At 54.3% G+C, this 16,984-nt stretch overlaps 5 protein-coding genes across 5 annotated transcripts; 3 read left to right on the top strand and 2 right to left on the bottom strand.

The window, feature by feature from the left end:
* Positions 1–1,976: 1,976 nt before the first annotated feature.
* On the top strand, positions 1,977–4,283 carry SODALDRAFT_320233 (hypothetical protein; the record flags this gene model as incomplete). The annotated part of the gene is made up of 2 exons (XM_028609516.1): positions 1,977–4,151; positions 4,224–4,283. 2 exons carry the CDS (start codon positions 1,977–1,979, stop codon positions 4,281–4,283), a joined length of 2,235 nt encoding a protein of 744 aa, XP_028463513.1.
* Positions 4,284–5,013: 730 nt separating this feature from the next.
* On the top strand, positions 5,014–7,261 carry SODALDRAFT_352625 (hypothetical protein; the record flags this gene model as incomplete). The annotated part of the gene is made up of 3 exons (XM_028613601.1): positions 5,014–5,030; positions 5,282–5,668; positions 5,715–7,261. 3 exons carry the CDS (start codon positions 5,014–5,016, stop codon positions 7,093–7,095), a joined length of 1,785 nt encoding a protein of 594 aa, XP_028463514.1. The 3' UTR covers positions 7,096–7,261.
* A 189-nt stretch (positions 7,262–7,450) lies between these two features.
* Positions 7,451–9,214, bottom strand: SODALDRAFT_320235 (hypothetical protein; the record flags this gene model as incomplete). Its single annotated transcript, XM_028609517.1, has 4 exons — positions 7,451–8,524; positions 8,578–8,591; positions 8,654–8,935; positions 8,974–9,214. 4 exons carry the CDS (start codon positions 9,212–9,214, stop codon positions 7,451–7,453), a joined length of 1,611 nt encoding a protein of 536 aa, XP_028463515.1.
* Positions 9,215–12,164: 2,950 nt separating this feature from the next.
* On the top strand, positions 12,165–13,851 carry SODALDRAFT_320236 (hypothetical protein; the record flags this gene model as incomplete). Its single annotated transcript, XM_028609518.1, has 3 exons — positions 12,165–12,237; positions 12,300–13,430; positions 13,586–13,851. 3 exons carry the CDS (start codon positions 12,165–12,167, stop codon positions 13,849–13,851), a joined length of 1,470 nt encoding a protein of 489 aa, XP_028463516.1.
* An 813-nt stretch (positions 13,852–14,664) lies between these two features.
* Positions 14,665–16,701, bottom strand: SODALDRAFT_283071 (F-box domain-containing protein; the record flags this gene model as incomplete). The annotated part of the gene is made up of 1 exon (XM_028608381.1): positions 14,665–16,701. The coding sequence occupies one exon, from the start codon at positions 16,699–16,701 to the stop codon at positions 14,665–14,667; it is 2,037 nt and encodes a 678-aa protein (XP_028463517.1).
* Positions 16,702–16,984: the final 283 nt, after the last annotated feature.

Here is a 16,984-nt window from a genome sequence, read left to right on the forward strand (position 1 = left end):
TATTCTGCGTTTCACGTCAACTTTCCATCCAAGGAGACAAGACAGAATAAAAGAGGCAAAGAGAAAGGTTGTCACCGAGACAGCCCACATCTTCATCGAAAGGTCAATCTAAACCGCGCCACGCCGTAGCTCTAATGCGTGAGAGGTGTCATTGCACGAAATATTTCACGTCTCGATACGTTGTAGCGTTCATTTCTTCTTCTTCTTCTTCTTCTTCTAATAATAATAATAAAAAAAAAAAGCGCCCGTCTGAGATTAATTCCGGATGTCCGGAGTCTTGGCCCCAGGTTGGTAGACGCGGTTGCCGATCGCTATTCCGGAAAGAAAATGGCGGCCAGTGTTCCAGTCACAGTCCCACACGCTTTTAGGAGTTCGATCCAGCTCGTGTTCGACAGACTCAATACGGAGTACATATGGATATCCGTGCTGGGCGCGGAATCAACGCATCTCAAGGAACTTGCCGGCCAAGATGTTCGTCTTGTCCCCGCTGCCCACCCCTCCTTCTTTCCTTCTTTAAACGAAGAAAAAGGTAAGCACATATACATCGGACATACGAAGTAATTAGGTATTACGCCGTATACGAAGGATGGTGAGCGAGAGGTCAACGGGGCTTGTTTGAGACTCTTTATTTAACGGCTCCAAAGTTGATCGGTAAAAATAAGGACTGACTGCCCTTCTTTTTTTTTAGTCATCCAAAATGCCTTGGCAACGGACGATGTACCTATCGTGACCTTTACGTCAAAGGTTCTATTCTTTCCCAACGGTGGTATTGGGTGGCGCAGGCAGTGACCAAATTATGGCTGATGACGCTTCTTCGGCCTTGAGCATATCATATCACTGGCTACCTCAGACGTTGGGTTGGACCTCCGCCCTGGGTGGGTTAACGGGAACATCGTGCCAAGGACGGGTACAGTACCAAGTACCGTAGGTATTTGTTCCTAATTAAGGTACTTCGTACAAAGCACTTTGTAACTAAGGTAGTTGGTACCTGAGGTAGGTATCCGGACGGAGTACTCGTACGTACTCCTAAGGTAGAGATTGGAGACAAAGTCAAGAGGACGTCTTCATGTTGCTCGACCCCTGGCAGGATGCCCGAACATTCCGCGGGGGAGGGTCAGGGCCGCTGTCTCAGGTTTTCTTAAAAAAAAAAAAAAAAAAAAAAAAAAAAAAAACCCCGTCACGACAGTGGGAGGGTTCATTTCACAACAAAAACCACTGTCGCTTTCGTACCAGACGCCCTGCTCTGTCGGTTGGCAAATGCATCGTCAGTGGCGAATTCTTGCTGGGTTCGTTCGTTAGATTGCCCATCCTCTCCTTCAACAATCCGCTTCGCTCGTTCAGAATTGTCGATCACGCTCCTTGGCCGTTGTGCCTTGATCAAATCCATGCTTCGTCCTCTCCTTCGCTCATTGCCTCAATTTCCTTAATTTACTTACCCACTCATTTTCCGGACTGGACGCGCTCTCCTGATCCTGAACTTGTCGCGAACTGGCGTCTCCCATTCCCAGCATCATCTGCATGTTCCCCCGTTCATACTCATCTTGACCATCGCAGTCACAAGCCGACCCTCCTTGTTCGAATGACCACATAAAATTCTCTCTTAAACGAATCACTGAGAAGACAACGCGAGAAAAACGGTCCAATCTTCTTTTGTTTCTTCAACATTGCGCCAATCTACTTCGTACAGCAGCAGAAGGCTTTTGCAATCCAGATATATCGCGGCTTCGATTGACGCCGACGCTTGTCCATACCGCATGTGCATGCTAGTGCCTCTTGAACATTGACCCTAACCAAGACTTGCCCGCATCGAGAGATAGCCTTGGGATAGGGAAACCCGAATCAACCCAAGCAAGGTCTAACCCGAGCCTGGGAGCCACGGCCATAGGATAGCGTGTGGGAAATCAGGTCCGCCCCAACCTTGCGACGGCGGACAGCGTGACAGCGGACAACAAGGTCTTCGTCTTCTGTCAGCCGTCATGCTGCGGCACGAGGCTCCGCCGACTCCGGCCAGCACCAGGTCGAGGTCGCGCTTCTCGAAGGCCCTGCCTGCGCCTCCGCCTCCTCCGCCTTTAGATGTCACCCGCCTCGGCTCTCTACGCACCTCTCGTCCGGCCGTCAAGGAGCTACCTTCCATCCCCCCTCTTTCGCCCATTTCGCCCCTGTCGTGCGTGTCGTCCCTCACGGCTCCCGCCTCTCTGGCTAGGAAACCGGTCAGGAAACCGGTCGCGACGGGCCAGTCGACAACCTCCCATTTAAACCCCTCGCCAGCTCTACTCGGCGCGCATCCGCACCCGCCAGCCCAACCGCAGCCACAGTCGCCTCTGCCGCCGCCACCTCCTCCCATGTCCATACCGAGGCGGCCAGTCCTACCTCCGAAGCAGAATCCACCGTCTCAACGGGAGCCACAACCGCCACAAGGTTCTCTACCGCCGCAGGTGGTGGCAGGGAAGAAGGGACCCTGGATGTCGAATGAAGAAACCCAATTGTCGCCGACGGACTCTATTGGTAGTTTGCTGTCGGCTTATTCGAGAACCTCTGACGCCGAGTCGTTGATCAGGTCATATGGGGATAGTAGTCAAAGGGACTCGGCGGCAACCGACTCGGCGGAACACGAAGTCTCTCCAGAGCCGCACGAGGGAGCCTCGAACACCAGGAAAGGATCGATGGCGACAGTGGCGTACCCACGCGAGGACAAGTATAATATGCGGCTAAACGAGGGCTCGGCGGAAAAACAGCAGCAGGCGGCGCAACAGGTGCGGGATGTCTCACCAACCATCACAGCCGTCGAGCGTGTTTCCGAAAAGAGTCTACCCCTCCCTCCCCTGGCCACCTTGCAGGAGGAGAAGGGACCGCCCACACCGAGGAAGGATGACCGTGAGATCCTTGCGTCCGCCAACACATCGTCTGCTACCGGGCTGGGGCTGTCTGGAATTGTGAGGTCCTCCCCTCAGCGTCCCGAGCTATGGCGCCGCCGCTCCGTGAAATCCGATCGCAGTATCCAGCTCCCGGATCTCAAGCTGGCCTTTAGTCACGGGTATACTGCGGCCTCACAGCCTCCTACTCGAACAGCAGTAAACCCATCCTCGATATCAAGCGCCGCAGTGCAGCCATCGCAACCATCACAACCATCACAGCCATCGCAACCATCACAACCATCGCAACCATCACAACGCCAAGATTTATCAACTGCTCATGGGCCCTCGACTGAGCCCAGTCAACCTGGCCTAGAATGCCCCTCCGGCAAAGGGCTCCCTCCTCCCCCAGGCGACCAAACTGTCAACCAGGGACCGGGTGGTGATATTATGGGCAGCGGATGTTCCCAGCTCAGGCTCAGGTCCATCCAATCCCATAAAAATGTTCGGGACGGAGCACACGAGGCCCCGGAAGCGCATGCGACACAGCAAGGAGATGCGTCTTTGCAAAGCGAGACCAGAACCCAGTCTGACCGGCCACCCCGGCTTCCTATACCGGATTTCCAGAAGAAAGACATTCAAGGTTCCGAGGCTGGCCAAGCCGCACCTATTACGGCCGCCACCATCCCTCCCACTGCCTCACTCGATTCTCCGCCCAAGGATGTGGATAGAGAGGAGCGACCCGCCATCTCACGCAAGGCAGCAAGCCGAGAGCCTAGCCTTCGGGCGGCGCAGAGTCTACCACAAATGGGTGGTGCGAGGGAATCGGTAACGACTAACAAAGTGCCTCCGGTCCTTGATCCAACTGTGCGGGCTCGCGATTTCGCCCTCAGCCCTGCCACTCCCCACCCACCTCGGAGTTCTTCAAACCAGCCCAATCCGCGCCGCCCATCGGCAGGATGGGAGCACCGTCCCGGACCGGGTTGGCGACCGGCCAGCCGCTCCGGCCATGTGCCGGGTCCGGCGACACGACCTGCCAGCAAGATTTTGTACCGCGAGCTGCGCGTAGAGAACCTGCCACCTCCTGACCCAAGCGCGTTGCGGTTCCCCAAAACCGCCGTTCGCACGCCGGCCTCCCCCGGTACCATCTTCAAGCCGCTGCCGTTGAAGCAGCACATGCTCCGCTGCCACACGACGCACCGGGAGATGCGCGCCAGCCCGCAGGGCAACTACCCGGTTGCGTGTCAGGCTTGCGGGAAAGAAGACCGGGGAGAGCGCTGGGCGTGCACTGCGTGCCACGTACGTATCTGTGGTGAGTGCCGCAGGGCGTTGGCACAGAATGGGTGTGATTTGGGCAAGCTCCTTGCGCAGCTTAAGGCAGACCCCGCCACTGCTCCTCTCCCAGGCCAGCAGGATACGGTGTCGGGTTGAAGAGGTCCGACTTTTTGAATATTCTTTACATCTATCTCTGTCATATTTTTTCTCCTTTTTTTTTGGGTGGGGGTTCTTCGAATAATTATATAGAGATACCATGTGTTACGATATGTTGGCGGCCTGGATGATGGGTACTACAATGCGTATTTTCGTGCACTGAGTGGAACACACGAGTTCAGGACGGTTCTCTTGGTATATTTTGATATTTCCAGGCATCACCATGCTCACATCCCTTTACTTTATCATTCGCCATAGCGTTACATTATGGCTTTAGAGGGCTTTTCCTGAGCAGGGAGCTCCGCGGCTTGAGCAGAATACAACTGCGACTAACCAGGCGCTCTTTATGAAGAAAAACCCCGATAATCCTTGACCATAACATAGGTGTAATGTATTTTCAGAAGCTGAAGCGAACCTTGGAAAACGCGTATCGGGTCTCATCGCCGAAATTTGGGATATATTAAGGTACAAATCATCACGCAAAGATTCCGAGGTAGTTATAGTGGGCGACCTGAGAAAAGGACCGAAGCACGTTTCGTAATAACATTGTGTAGAGCGCTTCGGTCCTTTTGGTCACCGACGGTAATCTGCGTCACGGGCAAAGCAGAAACAGTCAGCCACTACGTGATTACTAAGGCCCCCCATCTTGCTGAGTAATCACTTCCTATGTCGGTGTGGGTGTAGGAGGCTCGTGCGCAGGAGTTGGAGACTCGAGAGCTCACTCACCGAAATGCTCGACCGCTTCATGTCAACAACAACAACAACAACAACAACGTCCTCCTCCCACCTTTCTCGCCTCGACACCTGGCCTTGACGGCCATGATAAACAGGCTGCACTATGGCCACCTCGGCAGGACCACCTCTCACCCGATCTCGTTCCCTTCGAAAACCCAATCCACCCGCAACCACCGACTGGACATCCCGCAACCGACTTGCCAGCGCTTCTTCCTCCACGGCACAAACACAAAACACCACCTCTAATATCCTGACATCCAAAGATCGCACCGGCTCGCCAACTCGCCTTCCCGCCCCAAAACTTGCATTGCGAAGTGCTGCCCATTCCGCCACCTCAAGCCACCTACCTGCTTCTGGTGCCAATGGGCCTTCTACTTCCACCGCTACATCGACCTCCGGGTCTGGCCTCAAGAAAGCTCGTCCAGTTTCTGGGACTCTGACCGGCCGAACCGCAACTACCACCGGTGCCGGGACTTCGACTTCGGGGAAGATATCTCCAGCGGACGCGGGAACTTCCCGTGTTGCTCCTCCACGTCTCACTCGGTCACGTTACCCACCCAATGCTTCCATCTCTGGCGTCATTTCATCCGGTGGTGCCCCGGGCTCGACGATTCCGGGCACTACTGCCATGACTACAGCGAGAACAAAGCGTCCGTCTTCGTCCGGCAGCTTAACCTCCCATACCACTAGCAATAGCAACGCGAGATTAGGACCAGGCGGGGCACGACTAGGTCACACAAGAGCTAAGAGCACCGTTACGGCTAGTTCGACCGTTGCCGCCTCAACAGCTGGAAACATCCTCTCCAACGCCCCTATTCTCCGACCGCCGGTGCAAACAACCTCTTCGTCGGTGTCTAGCACGGTTGTCACCGTGCCTAAGACGCGTTCCAGATCCCCCCATGCCCGAAATCCTTCTACAGCTGAGCGGGAGGACCGCCGCCCCCAGACAACCTCCAGGTCGCTGTCGACCGCAACAACAACATCATCAATGGCGACCTCAACATCATCATCAAGGACACCGCCGCTCACCTCCGACACGACGACCTCCTTATCTTCAAAACCCACCCCGCAGCTCTCCAAAAGACCCGCCTTCACCACACTGCAGCAACACTACTCCCCCCTCCGCAAGACGGGTCCCAAACCCCTGACCGCCACCTACCTGGCGCCCCCAAGCCCCTCGAAACGCCCGGCCAACATCGCCGCCTCAGCCGAGACGACGCGCCTCCAGACCGAACTCCTCCAACTCCACCTCCTCCACCGCGACGCCCCCGCCACACACGCCTCCTGGCACGCCAGCGCCCGCCGCGCCCTCGAAGCCCGCCATGCCGACCTCGCCCTCCACAACCGCCAAGTCAGCGACGCCGAGGTCGAGGTCGTCGAGCGCGCCAACGTCGCCACACTACTCGCATGGGGCGGGACCGGCGCCGCCACCGGCGTCGGCACCCTCGAACAGAAGATTCAAGTCCTCGACGCCGTCCTGACGGGGCTGTGGGGTCTCGATAGCCCCGGGGGCCGCTATGCCCGCGTAGCAAGGCGGTTCGAGAGGTGGTGCGACCGCATGGTGGGGGCCGACGCGCTGCGACAGAGGATTTCTTCCCAAGACCACGACGACGCCTTCCTCCTCCTGCTCGGGCTCGGTGAGGCCGGCAACGGCACCGGTAATGGCAACGGAACCGCGGTCGAAGACGGGCACGTCCTCGTCGGCGGACTGGACGACGCTTGGAAGGACGATGTTGCCGGCCTCGTGAGGAGGCTAGACGGCTGGAGACGCCAGCTGCATCACCTCGGAGACGCGCCTAGGATCGACGGGGCGGCGGGAGCAGCTTCTGCCCACGAGAATTCTGCTGGGGACGGCGGCAAACAAGAAATGGTATCGAGCCTGTGCCGTATTCTGGAGGGCTGCCGTAGCCTGGTTGGCGATATGCTCGCGGAACTGGCCATCATGGAGGACATTGAGCGGGCGGCCGTCGAGAATGAGACGGACTGGATTCGGAGGATGAATCGGGAAGAGGATTTGGTTGCACGCCATAATCATTGTGATACCCCAAGGGCCGGCGCCGTCTGGAGGGTGTTCTGAATGAGACGACGAGTTACGATGAACCGCTACGGAACGAAATATGAATTGTGAGACAGAAGACCACGCCGGTTTCAAATAGTGCTCATGGATATTATAGCTCTTCGTGTTCCCTTCTTTTTTCCCCCTCAAAACAGACACATCAATCCACTCGTTCGCGCCGGGGTGCCTCCATGTCTGCCCGACTCGCCAGTACACTTGCTACCTACATAAGTTTGCCCATTTTCATCATTATAGCCTCCCGTCCATCTCCTTCGTCGTCCACTCTGCCCAATCAAATCTTCGTGGTACAACTTATCTGGCAGAGTCCTACCGGTAGCCATACCTTCCTTCGACGATGTGGAGAGCGAGTCCGTCGTTACCTCCATTTCCCTCTCCACAATCGGTTGATGAAAGCGCCGATCCAGTCAACGAAGACGACACGGAAGAAGTTTCGGATCCAGTTGCCCCCTCCAGCCCCCTTAGTGCTGAATACGGATTGCGGTGTAACAGGACGATCAGTTGGTCCATTGCGTTCGCCGACCTGCCTTGATACTAGCCTCTCCGCGCTCGTCTCGTCGAATTGGTCGGAGGATGTGACTAGACCACCGGTAGCACCTGCCTCGTCAGCGTCTTCCAATTCATCCATCTCATCGGGTGGTTGGACCTGGATTCCGGGGCTTTGCGACCGGGGTGGCACCCCGGGGCTCGAGGTGGAGACTTCATTGGTGTCCCTTACATTGACCAATGACCTAGCCTGGCTCTCCTCGGGCGGAAGCTCGTTGGTGTTTGGGCCCTGGGCCTTGTCGTTCTCCGCAGCCTTGGTTTTGATTTTCGCCTCCGAGCCTTGCATCACCACGGCTTCATCCTCGTCACTTGAAAGGCCTTTGGCGGAATCTGGAGCCGGTGTAATACCGTGACTGGGGACGTGGACTACTGATGACGGAGGCCTTAACGCTGGCGTCTCAGTCTTGCCTTCACTCCCGCCACCGGCCCTCTCCTTAGCCCCTTCTTCCGCAATGGCTGCTAGGGAGGCTTGGGAGTTACGCGATTTATGTGAGACAACGGACGTCTTGCGAGGCACATCGAGCTTCTTCCCAGAACCTGGGCTACCGGATTCCGTACTGGTACTGAGTGCACCCTGGTCCTCGACGATGCTAGCCTTCCTCGGGTCTCCCGCGCCAGGTGAAACTGGCGACCCTACAAAGCAGGTTGGATCTTCGGTCAGTCCTGTCTCGACCTTGCGAAGGGCCTCGATGATGGAATTGCGATCCGACGGCCATTTTTCCAGGGTCGGGTCGTTAAGATCGTACTTGTCGATGTCGTAATCGACGCTTCCATGGCTACGCCGTTGTTCGGACCGACCAAGTGGTGATACATCGCTTGGGGAGGAGCCGACACTTCCCAAACATTCGTGGGCAAGGAGGGGAGGAGTTTCGTCCTCGGCACCATTCTGAGACACATTGTCATCACCACCATGGGGAGCGGGCTCTAGAGTGCTGTCACCTGCTTCTCTTCGACTTTCATTCTGAGCAAGAGATTGTCAGCAACCTAGCAAAGGGCGGCGAGCTATGTGATGTACTCGCCTCGTCTTCGTCCAATTTCTCGGCAGTGTCTGCGACCTCGGCAGCTGTGGCGGCCACTTGCTCGATGGGCGTTGACGATTGCCGCTGTTTGTCGAGCTCTTGTACTCGGGAGATGCCCTTCGGTTTAGGGGCAACTTCGGGAGCAGGCGCGGCAGGGGTGTCGGACTTTGTGTGCTGAATAGGGGCTTCTTGCAACGGGGGTGCGGTGAGGAGGTTGTTTGTATTGCCGGAATCGTCGAAGACTGCCACATTATTGTTTGTTGGCGGGTACCGGGTCACTGTGGAAACCAAGGGGCAACCATACCTGTCGGGGCACCTTCATTCAGAATCCACCAATCTCCAAGGCCAACTCGAAGTTTGTACTGAACTTGGGCACCGGGGCTCAAGTGGATGGACTTGGTAAAGATATATTCGCCTCCGTCGTCAGTTGTGGGGTGCATTTCCTGGGGTTCCCAGGGCGGATCGGAAAAGGTGCCGGCGATGAACAAAGGAGGTCTGGTGCCGGGCTTCTGGAAGGTGACCGTGACAGACACCTTCGAGACGGATGTATTGGCCATTCTGGCGATTCGCAGCTCCGACAACAGAACAGGCTACTCGACGTCTGTTCAAGGGGAAAGTGTGAAAGCGTCTGTTAATGTCTGGTACAGGCGCGGAGCCTCAAAAACTCGCCAAGCATCTGACTATTTCACCGGCTCGAGAAAGGACGTGGATAGGGGAATAGAGACCCTCTTCCGATAGGAAACCGACAGCTTTTGTTGGCGTCTCAGAGCATACCTATGAAGCTATCGGTCAGGGACTGGCACACCCAGCTAAGCAGGGAGGGTAGATGAGAGTGAAGGATGGGCAGGCGAAGCACCGGGAGGGGATGGCTCGGCTAAAACCGAGGAATGCGGATGAAAAGAACCAATGGATATCCGGATGCCGGAGGGACGACTAAATGGGGATGACATGGGGGAGATTGGGGAGAGGGGTAGAATGAAGGTTACCTTGCACGGCGTGGGAAGTTCAGCAGGCCGTAAGATCTAGACCTGAGAAGTACCTTACCGACGAATTGGGACTCCGACCTGGCGGCACACGGGGCAAAAAATAAAAATAAAAATTTACACGAGGGGGGAGAGTGTGGCGGGTAGATGCAGGTGGACGTGGTGGTGACGATCGGTGATGATGAAGAATTGGCGGTGGTTGTGGAATGGGCAGGGGATAGCACGAGCACAAAGGATACGGGACTGGGTGAAAAGCTCAAGAGGGAACATGGGGAAGGAGGAAAGGGAAGGGAAATGAGGAATTCTCGAGGAAGGAGCTATGAAATTATGATATAATGAGGCTACGAGAAGGGAAGCGAAAGGTAACAACAACGACTGTATGTAGTACCACCGACCAGGCCGATTACTGGGCTTGCGCGATGTGCGACTTCATGTACGCAGTACCTTATGTTCGGAGGTAGCAACACCCGGCATAACACTGCCTATAGGCTGGAGGAGCGGGTATGGGCCCGTTGGAATAATACAAGTATGGTAGGACACGCAGAGGAAAGGGCCAAACGTCGAAAGCGAAGGGATGACGATACGCGGCCATTATCGTTCACATCATCATTTCAATGTACCTTATGCAGGCGTCATGTCATGGCACTACGTACAGGGTAATATGGAACGTCATTGGTGCAAAGAGTAAAGGTACGTGGATTATACGAAGCCTCGGAGCCCACTAAATTTAGGAAGGAAACAAGCACCGAGCCTCCGCATCGCCCCGCAGGCTGGCTCAAACCCTTCTTGGTTAGTTATAATTCACTACCTTACTCAGTATGAATTACCTAAGGTACAAACGTATGCCCAATACGAATATCTACAACCTACATCTCATCCAAAATCATTCTAAACAGGGGTGGGGCTAGTCCGACTAGGACTTGGTTATTCTGACTAGGGTGGTACTGACGACCTGACACCAGCCGCCACGGTTCCCGTCTATACCTAGATACTCCCACACAACCCACCTGCCTAAGGTACGTTACATACGATTAATTAACGATATGCCTGTCGGTCATTCAATTGACGATATCATCGCTCGTTCAATTAACGACGTTCAATTAGCGATATCATCGCTCTTCCTGTAACCTACGGATAGCTTCGTCTGTTCCCGGCCAAGATCCAGTTTGGTTCGGGTTACCTCTCAACCAAATTTAGCTACGACTGATCTCGTCCCCGCCCTCCACGTTGTCCACGACCCCAGCCACGAGGGCGTTGACAATATCGTAAATTGAACGACCGACGATATCGCGCAATTGATCGTATATGACGTACGCAGGTCGGTTGTGTGTGTAGGCATCTAGGTACATACGGAATCGATGGCGGCTAGCGTCACGTGCTATCAGTACCACCCTAGTCGGAACTAACCCCACCCTATAAATAATGATTTAATATATGTAGGTATTCCATTTTACCCATATACCAGGCCATCATCATTTCAAATAATTCCCTTCCACTTCACCTCAAACAAGCGCAGCACGCCCTTCGGCTCCGTTTTGCTGCCGCAGTGAACCATTCCTGTCATCGCCACTGTCCACATTAACAGAGGTATCCGAATGCCCGGTCATGGATGAGATAAAACGACACCTAAGATATGTCTCTTACTCCTGTCCGACCCTAACTGACATCTACGTACTTCCCGCACCACAAGATCACGACGACCAACTTGTTTAGGGGGGAAGAGTAAGCCAGAAAGAGTAAGATTTTTGGCATCTTATCCCTGCTCGTAATTACGGTACCCGTACATAGTCTCATAGTAAATATACTCCGTACAGGTGCAAATTTCGGCAGGGAAAGTGTATACACTACAGCAACGGTTTAAGCTTCATGAGGCTCTGAAAGTCGGCTACGCTACGAGCCACTGCTGTTGTAGGTACTTTGGTGGACACCGGAAGCTAAGCCTCGGGACTTGGGTAGAGTAGGGGGGCTTCGGCCCCCTCCCGCCATCACCGCCGTTCCCGCTTCTCATCGCTCACCCCGGCGTCCCCCGATGATCCGGAACGACTTACCTTATTAGACAAGCAAGGTACGGAGACAGGTAGAGAGTATAAAAGGTCGAACAGTGATGTCTGTGAAATGGTATATGTACCTAGTGTAGAAAGAAGAATATCCCAGCCCAACCAAACGGGTAGCTGTGGAGGCTACACGAGATATACCGGTCAACAGGTGGTGCCTGCAGGCAATCACGCAACACGGAGTACATACCTAGGTACCTGTCGGCATTGCCACTGTGGGGCACGAACCGCATTCATATTACCTAAGGTACTCAAAGTACGAAGGTCACTAATAATACAGCTACAGATTACGAAGTAATAAATATTATTACTCTGTACAACTCCCAGCAACTCTGGCCCATCACTGCGAACACAGCAACAACGCAACTCGTTGGCGTCCGATCACAACTGATTTTGACACCTTTTTATTGAACTTACGTTTCTCTATTTTCTCTAAACGCTTCGACTTACCCTCTAACGTCCAACGGAAAATGTCGGCTCCTCCACGACTCATCCATGTGAAGCGGAAACGCGGCGACGAGGACGCCCCTGTCACCTACCTGCGTACGATCTTTGGCCTCCTAACTCCGTACATCCGGCCTTGTGCTAACTGGAGGAAATCACAGAGCTTGAACATGGCACCAAGCGTCACCGAAGTGGTAGCAACTGGGTATATCAGCGGCGTATTGCTGGCTCCAAGGCCTCCGAGTCCATCGTTGACACCAACCCACGCCCCGATACCGACGTGATACACACCGCTCCCATCATTCAAACCTCGAAACCTGGCGATGAATTCTTGATTCCAAAGACGAGGTCGAAGGTTACAACCACGAAAAGCCCAGCTACCCAAGATGCTCTCCCGAGCGACCATGGCGCACAAACGACAGCCGTCGGAAAGCCCACCCAACAACCATCGACCACCACCAGCTCACCTGGGCTATATACCATTGAACCTCGCCGCTTTCACATGACCCGTGCTTCTATGACCACCGACTTGAATCAAGTACTCAAAGCTGGTATCTCGAAGAAGCATCGCTACGGAACTGCCGTCTTTGTCGAGCGAGGGAAAAAGAGATCACTTACCAAGAAACCAGTCGAACCGAAACAGCTTTCCGCCTCCATCGAGAACCATGCGGTTGGGGGGGCCCTAACTGACAGTCAACAACCCACCTCCACCGGTTTGAAGAAACCCAGCACCAGACGCGTGTTGACCAAAGACGAGATCACCGCCAACGCGGGTGAGTCTGCTGCGCCTATAACAGAAGAAGCGAAGGCCGACGACGTCAGGGCGCAGCGGAAGCCGTTACCTTCATTCGCCCCAGTGGAAGATATCGATAAAAAAGCCACCGAAATGGACCAATGGGTGCTCCATGAGCTAGGGTTCAACTTGCAACAGATGCAAATCCAACAAACTCGCGACGCTGAATCTCCTCGTTCCAAGCCTTCACCGAGATTCAAACCCAAGGCCCCCGCTCAGCGCTTCGCCGAACGTCACCCAGAGCTAGCCCGTAGACTCAACGAACAGGCCTCTAAAGAGGCGCCAGAATCTCCAACTGACACAGAAATGTCCGATGAAGACTACGAGATTGAAGTCTACGAACTGACCTCCACGCCTACTGACTACGCTACCTCGCTACGAAATATTCCTCCCGAGCAGATTGGCGTATTGCACTTTGATACCCAAGAGGACTTGGAACTTTTCTATGGCAACGAGGAGGAGGACTCGGACGATGCCTGGGACGATGAAGACGAAAACGGTCAGTTTTCTTGTGTCCCCTGGCTTCCTTACCTTCTTGCTTTTGTCAGAATTCAGCCGGCATTTCTTTTCTTTTCTTTCCTTTCCTTTTTGTTTGGCCTGTCTTAATCATTTCGCTGCTGAACCGAATCTTGAGCTAATACCGTACCATCGCAGCCGAAAACCACTACACAGCAGACTACCCCGAGGACGAAATCGCCTCGGACGACGAGTATGACCGCAACCCTTATCTCTACCACAACGATGATGGATCGGAAGACGACTTTCCCGACGTCGATGGCACCTATTACGCGCGTGCTATGCGTGGTAGCGATGAAGACGACGACCCAGATGCGTATGTTATCGACGCCGAGAAGCTCGATGGAGACAAATTATTCGAAGAGAATATCCGGCGCTACATCCGCCAGTACGGCTCAGGGTGACAGTGTCTGTGACATAGCATGAGAGCCATGCTTTGCGTTCGCGTTGCACCGCATAGCGCAGACAAACGATAGAAGTCTATTTCGTGCTTCAGCTATAGACGCAACACCCAGGCACCCTCTGGGAAGTTGAAGGCGAGTCACATTTTCAGTGCTTGGATCAATAGCCAAGATACCCACAATATTGAACAATGAACGGCTCAATACGACCTGACCATTCCTAGGTTGTTATCTGACCTGAGTTGACCCGAGCCGACTTGCAGAACCAATAACATTCTATGATACCCGTAGAAGTCCCTTTGTTTCCTGTTCCACGTCCGGTTCCCAGTGCCTAACCCCATCATGCGCAAAAGACTTTCCAAACAAGACGAGAACGATATGTAAAAATTCTTGTCCATGGTGCCTCGGAAGCAATAAGAGAGGAGATAGCCTCGGAGAAGCGAGGCATGTCTGGCCAAGGGGCGCCTGCTGAAAGTGAGGTCCCCAGTTCAAGTCCCTTTGCTATGTTGTCAGAGAACAAACACCCCCATCCTCTTCGCCTGGAAGAGCCTAAAAATGGACCAGCCAACAACGGAACATAATTCTATGAAAAACAGCGTGCAAAGAGGAGAGAGGAAGAACGGGACCAAACTGAAACAAACACCAATGCAACTCCAATACCGATACGCCTCGATAGAAAGCTCATTTCCCACTCCCCAATTGGGGACGCCTAACAAACAAGTCTGAGAAAAGAAAAAAAAATGACCAATGACAAGACAGGGGATTCTATGACGGTCTCTCTTCTTCAGCTGAGCTGTGCAAACCCGAAATCAGGATTCACATGAGGGTACACGACGGAATGGTCCTCGCCCGCCGACGACCGACATGCACTACGCCGCCTTCTTCCTCGTCGGCATGTAGCATCTGCGCCTCCCTGGCCCGACGCCGCCTGCGCCGATGACCTGCCCCCGTGGTTCCCGCCTCTTCGTTGGCCTGCATCCAGTCGGCCCACCGGCGTTCCAGACGAGCGGCCGCGGCAAAATCCCCGCGGAGCACGCGTTTCAGGTGCTCGTCGACGGTCATCTGAAAGCCGTAGAAACATTTCAGGCTGATCACCTCCGCGGGGTAATAAGAGTATTTGGTGCCATCGTCGACCATGGACGACTTGACGTAGGAATTGCGGAAGAGAACCTCACGGACGCCGGTCCAGGTGACATTATGGCAGTCGTAGACAACCATGTGCAGACCGACACGAGGCCGGGCGCTTGGGTCCGTGTTAAGCTTGGAGCGCTTGTTTACCATGTAAGCGGCTTCGGCGAGGACGAGATCGCTGATGCGCGTGTTGTCGAGATCGATGCTCTTGAGTTGGACGCAGTTCTTCACCAGGGGAAGCACGCCGGTGTCGCCGAGGTTCTCGCAGTAGCTCAGAGACAAGTGTTCAAGAAAGGGCGCGCAAGGAGCCTTCGCTAGATGCTCGGACAGGAATGTATTGGTCAACTGGGTGAGGTCTTCCAGCTCGAGGTGGGTGAGACGCGGCGCTGAGGCGACGATGGGCGTCAGGGCTGCGTCAGTCAATGCCGTGCAACCCGACAGTTGAAGCCCTTCGAGGTTTGGTGTCAGATGTCCCAAGGCTTGTACGCCCCGGTCCGTGAGATGCTTGCATCGACTGAGGTCCACATGACGCCATTTCCTGGGTGGAACAATGGGAATGTCGCTCAAGATGTCGAATTCAGGGTTCTCCCCGTGGATCATGACTTTCAAAGCGCTGTCGGTCAAGTCTGCGCAGCCGTTCAAGACGAGTCGTTCTAGATTATTCGTCCTGAATAGTACTGCAGCGACATCAATCATGTCGAAGCCCCTGACCTCCCTGGCTCTCAAGTCTGCCAGATTGGGACATCTTTTGACCACGGCCTTGATTCCCCTAGAATCCAGGTGGGGGCACCAGGATACGTTCAGCATCTGTAATTGGGGGCAGGAGTTTGCAATGATCCTGCAGGAAATGTTGGTGACGGACGCCAGACCCGTGAGGTTGAGGGTAGTGAGCTTATGGTTAGCCTTGACTAGGCCGTGCAGGGTGGTCCGGTGGAAGTTGCGGCAGCCCTCGAGCGAAACATCGACCAGATTTTTGCATGACTTGAACACCACTTCGGCTTGTTTGTAGTGTTCGACCTGGACGCAACCTCGTAAATTGAGGCTCTTGATGAATGGGCCGGCAGTTTTGATAATCTTCGCGAGACTCTCGGCGGGAATATCCCTGTAAAACTCGGACGCGTCGAAGTTCGTCCATAACTGCCCATCAAAGCAGATATTGTAGAACATCTTGCTCACCCTCGACGCTCGAACCAGCTCCATGGGAAGGAAAAACGAGAATACGTAGAGCCGCACTTCATGTGGCATATGATCCCAAAACTTGAAGTCCCTTTTGGGGATTGCCGGGTTCGCTATATGCGTCTTTATGGCGGTACGGATATCGGGCGGGAGGCCGACTGTTTGAACAGCATAGTTCGAAGGAAAAGATGTCGGGGTGCCAATCTTGCGTACATTGAGGCAGTCGTCGCCTCCAAGTAAGGTCATGTCGCTTGCGGGGCTGGCAGAGAGGGAGCTGGAGGCACTGGCGTAGCCAGAGGCCATAGCACCCGGAGGAAAGTAGGAGTCGCTACTGTAAGGGACTCCGGCGCCCATAGAGCCGGTAAGACTGGCACAGGAGAGCGTGTCTCGGGTTCTATAAGGGCTACTATGGGCTCTCGGACGACCAGTCTGGGGAAGTGAAGGAAATGACGATATGCGTTGGATGCGATGAAGCAGCCTCTGGCGGTTCTTTTTCTTGACGGGACCTTCAGCATTGACTGGAGTTTGTTCATCGGCCATTTCCATTGGCGCTGAACCGGGCTCGGCATGATGTAGTTCAACCATGATGGCTTGCTATCCAGGTAGGGGGTTCGACTCGTAAAAATGTGCAAGGTAGGTAGTGAAGAATAAAGTTTTGGATGTAAGCCTATACAGAAAGTCTGAACTCGGGGTCGAAATCCAGTCAGATGATAGGCTTTCGTTTTATAGATGTCACTGAAATTTTAAGACTGTAGTCGCAATAGTCCAAAAAAAGAGGTGGGAAAAGCTTGTGATGGTTGGGAAGCCGCCAACTTGCAGGTAGAGACGG

This window comes from Sodiomyces alkalinus (genome assembly GCF_003711515.1).
Source record: "Sodiomyces alkalinus F11 unplaced genomic scaffold SODALscaffold_10, whole genome shotgun sequence".
NCBI lineage: Eukaryota > Fungi > Ascomycota > Sordariomycetes > Glomerellales > Plectosphaerellaceae > Sodiomyces > Sodiomyces alkalinus.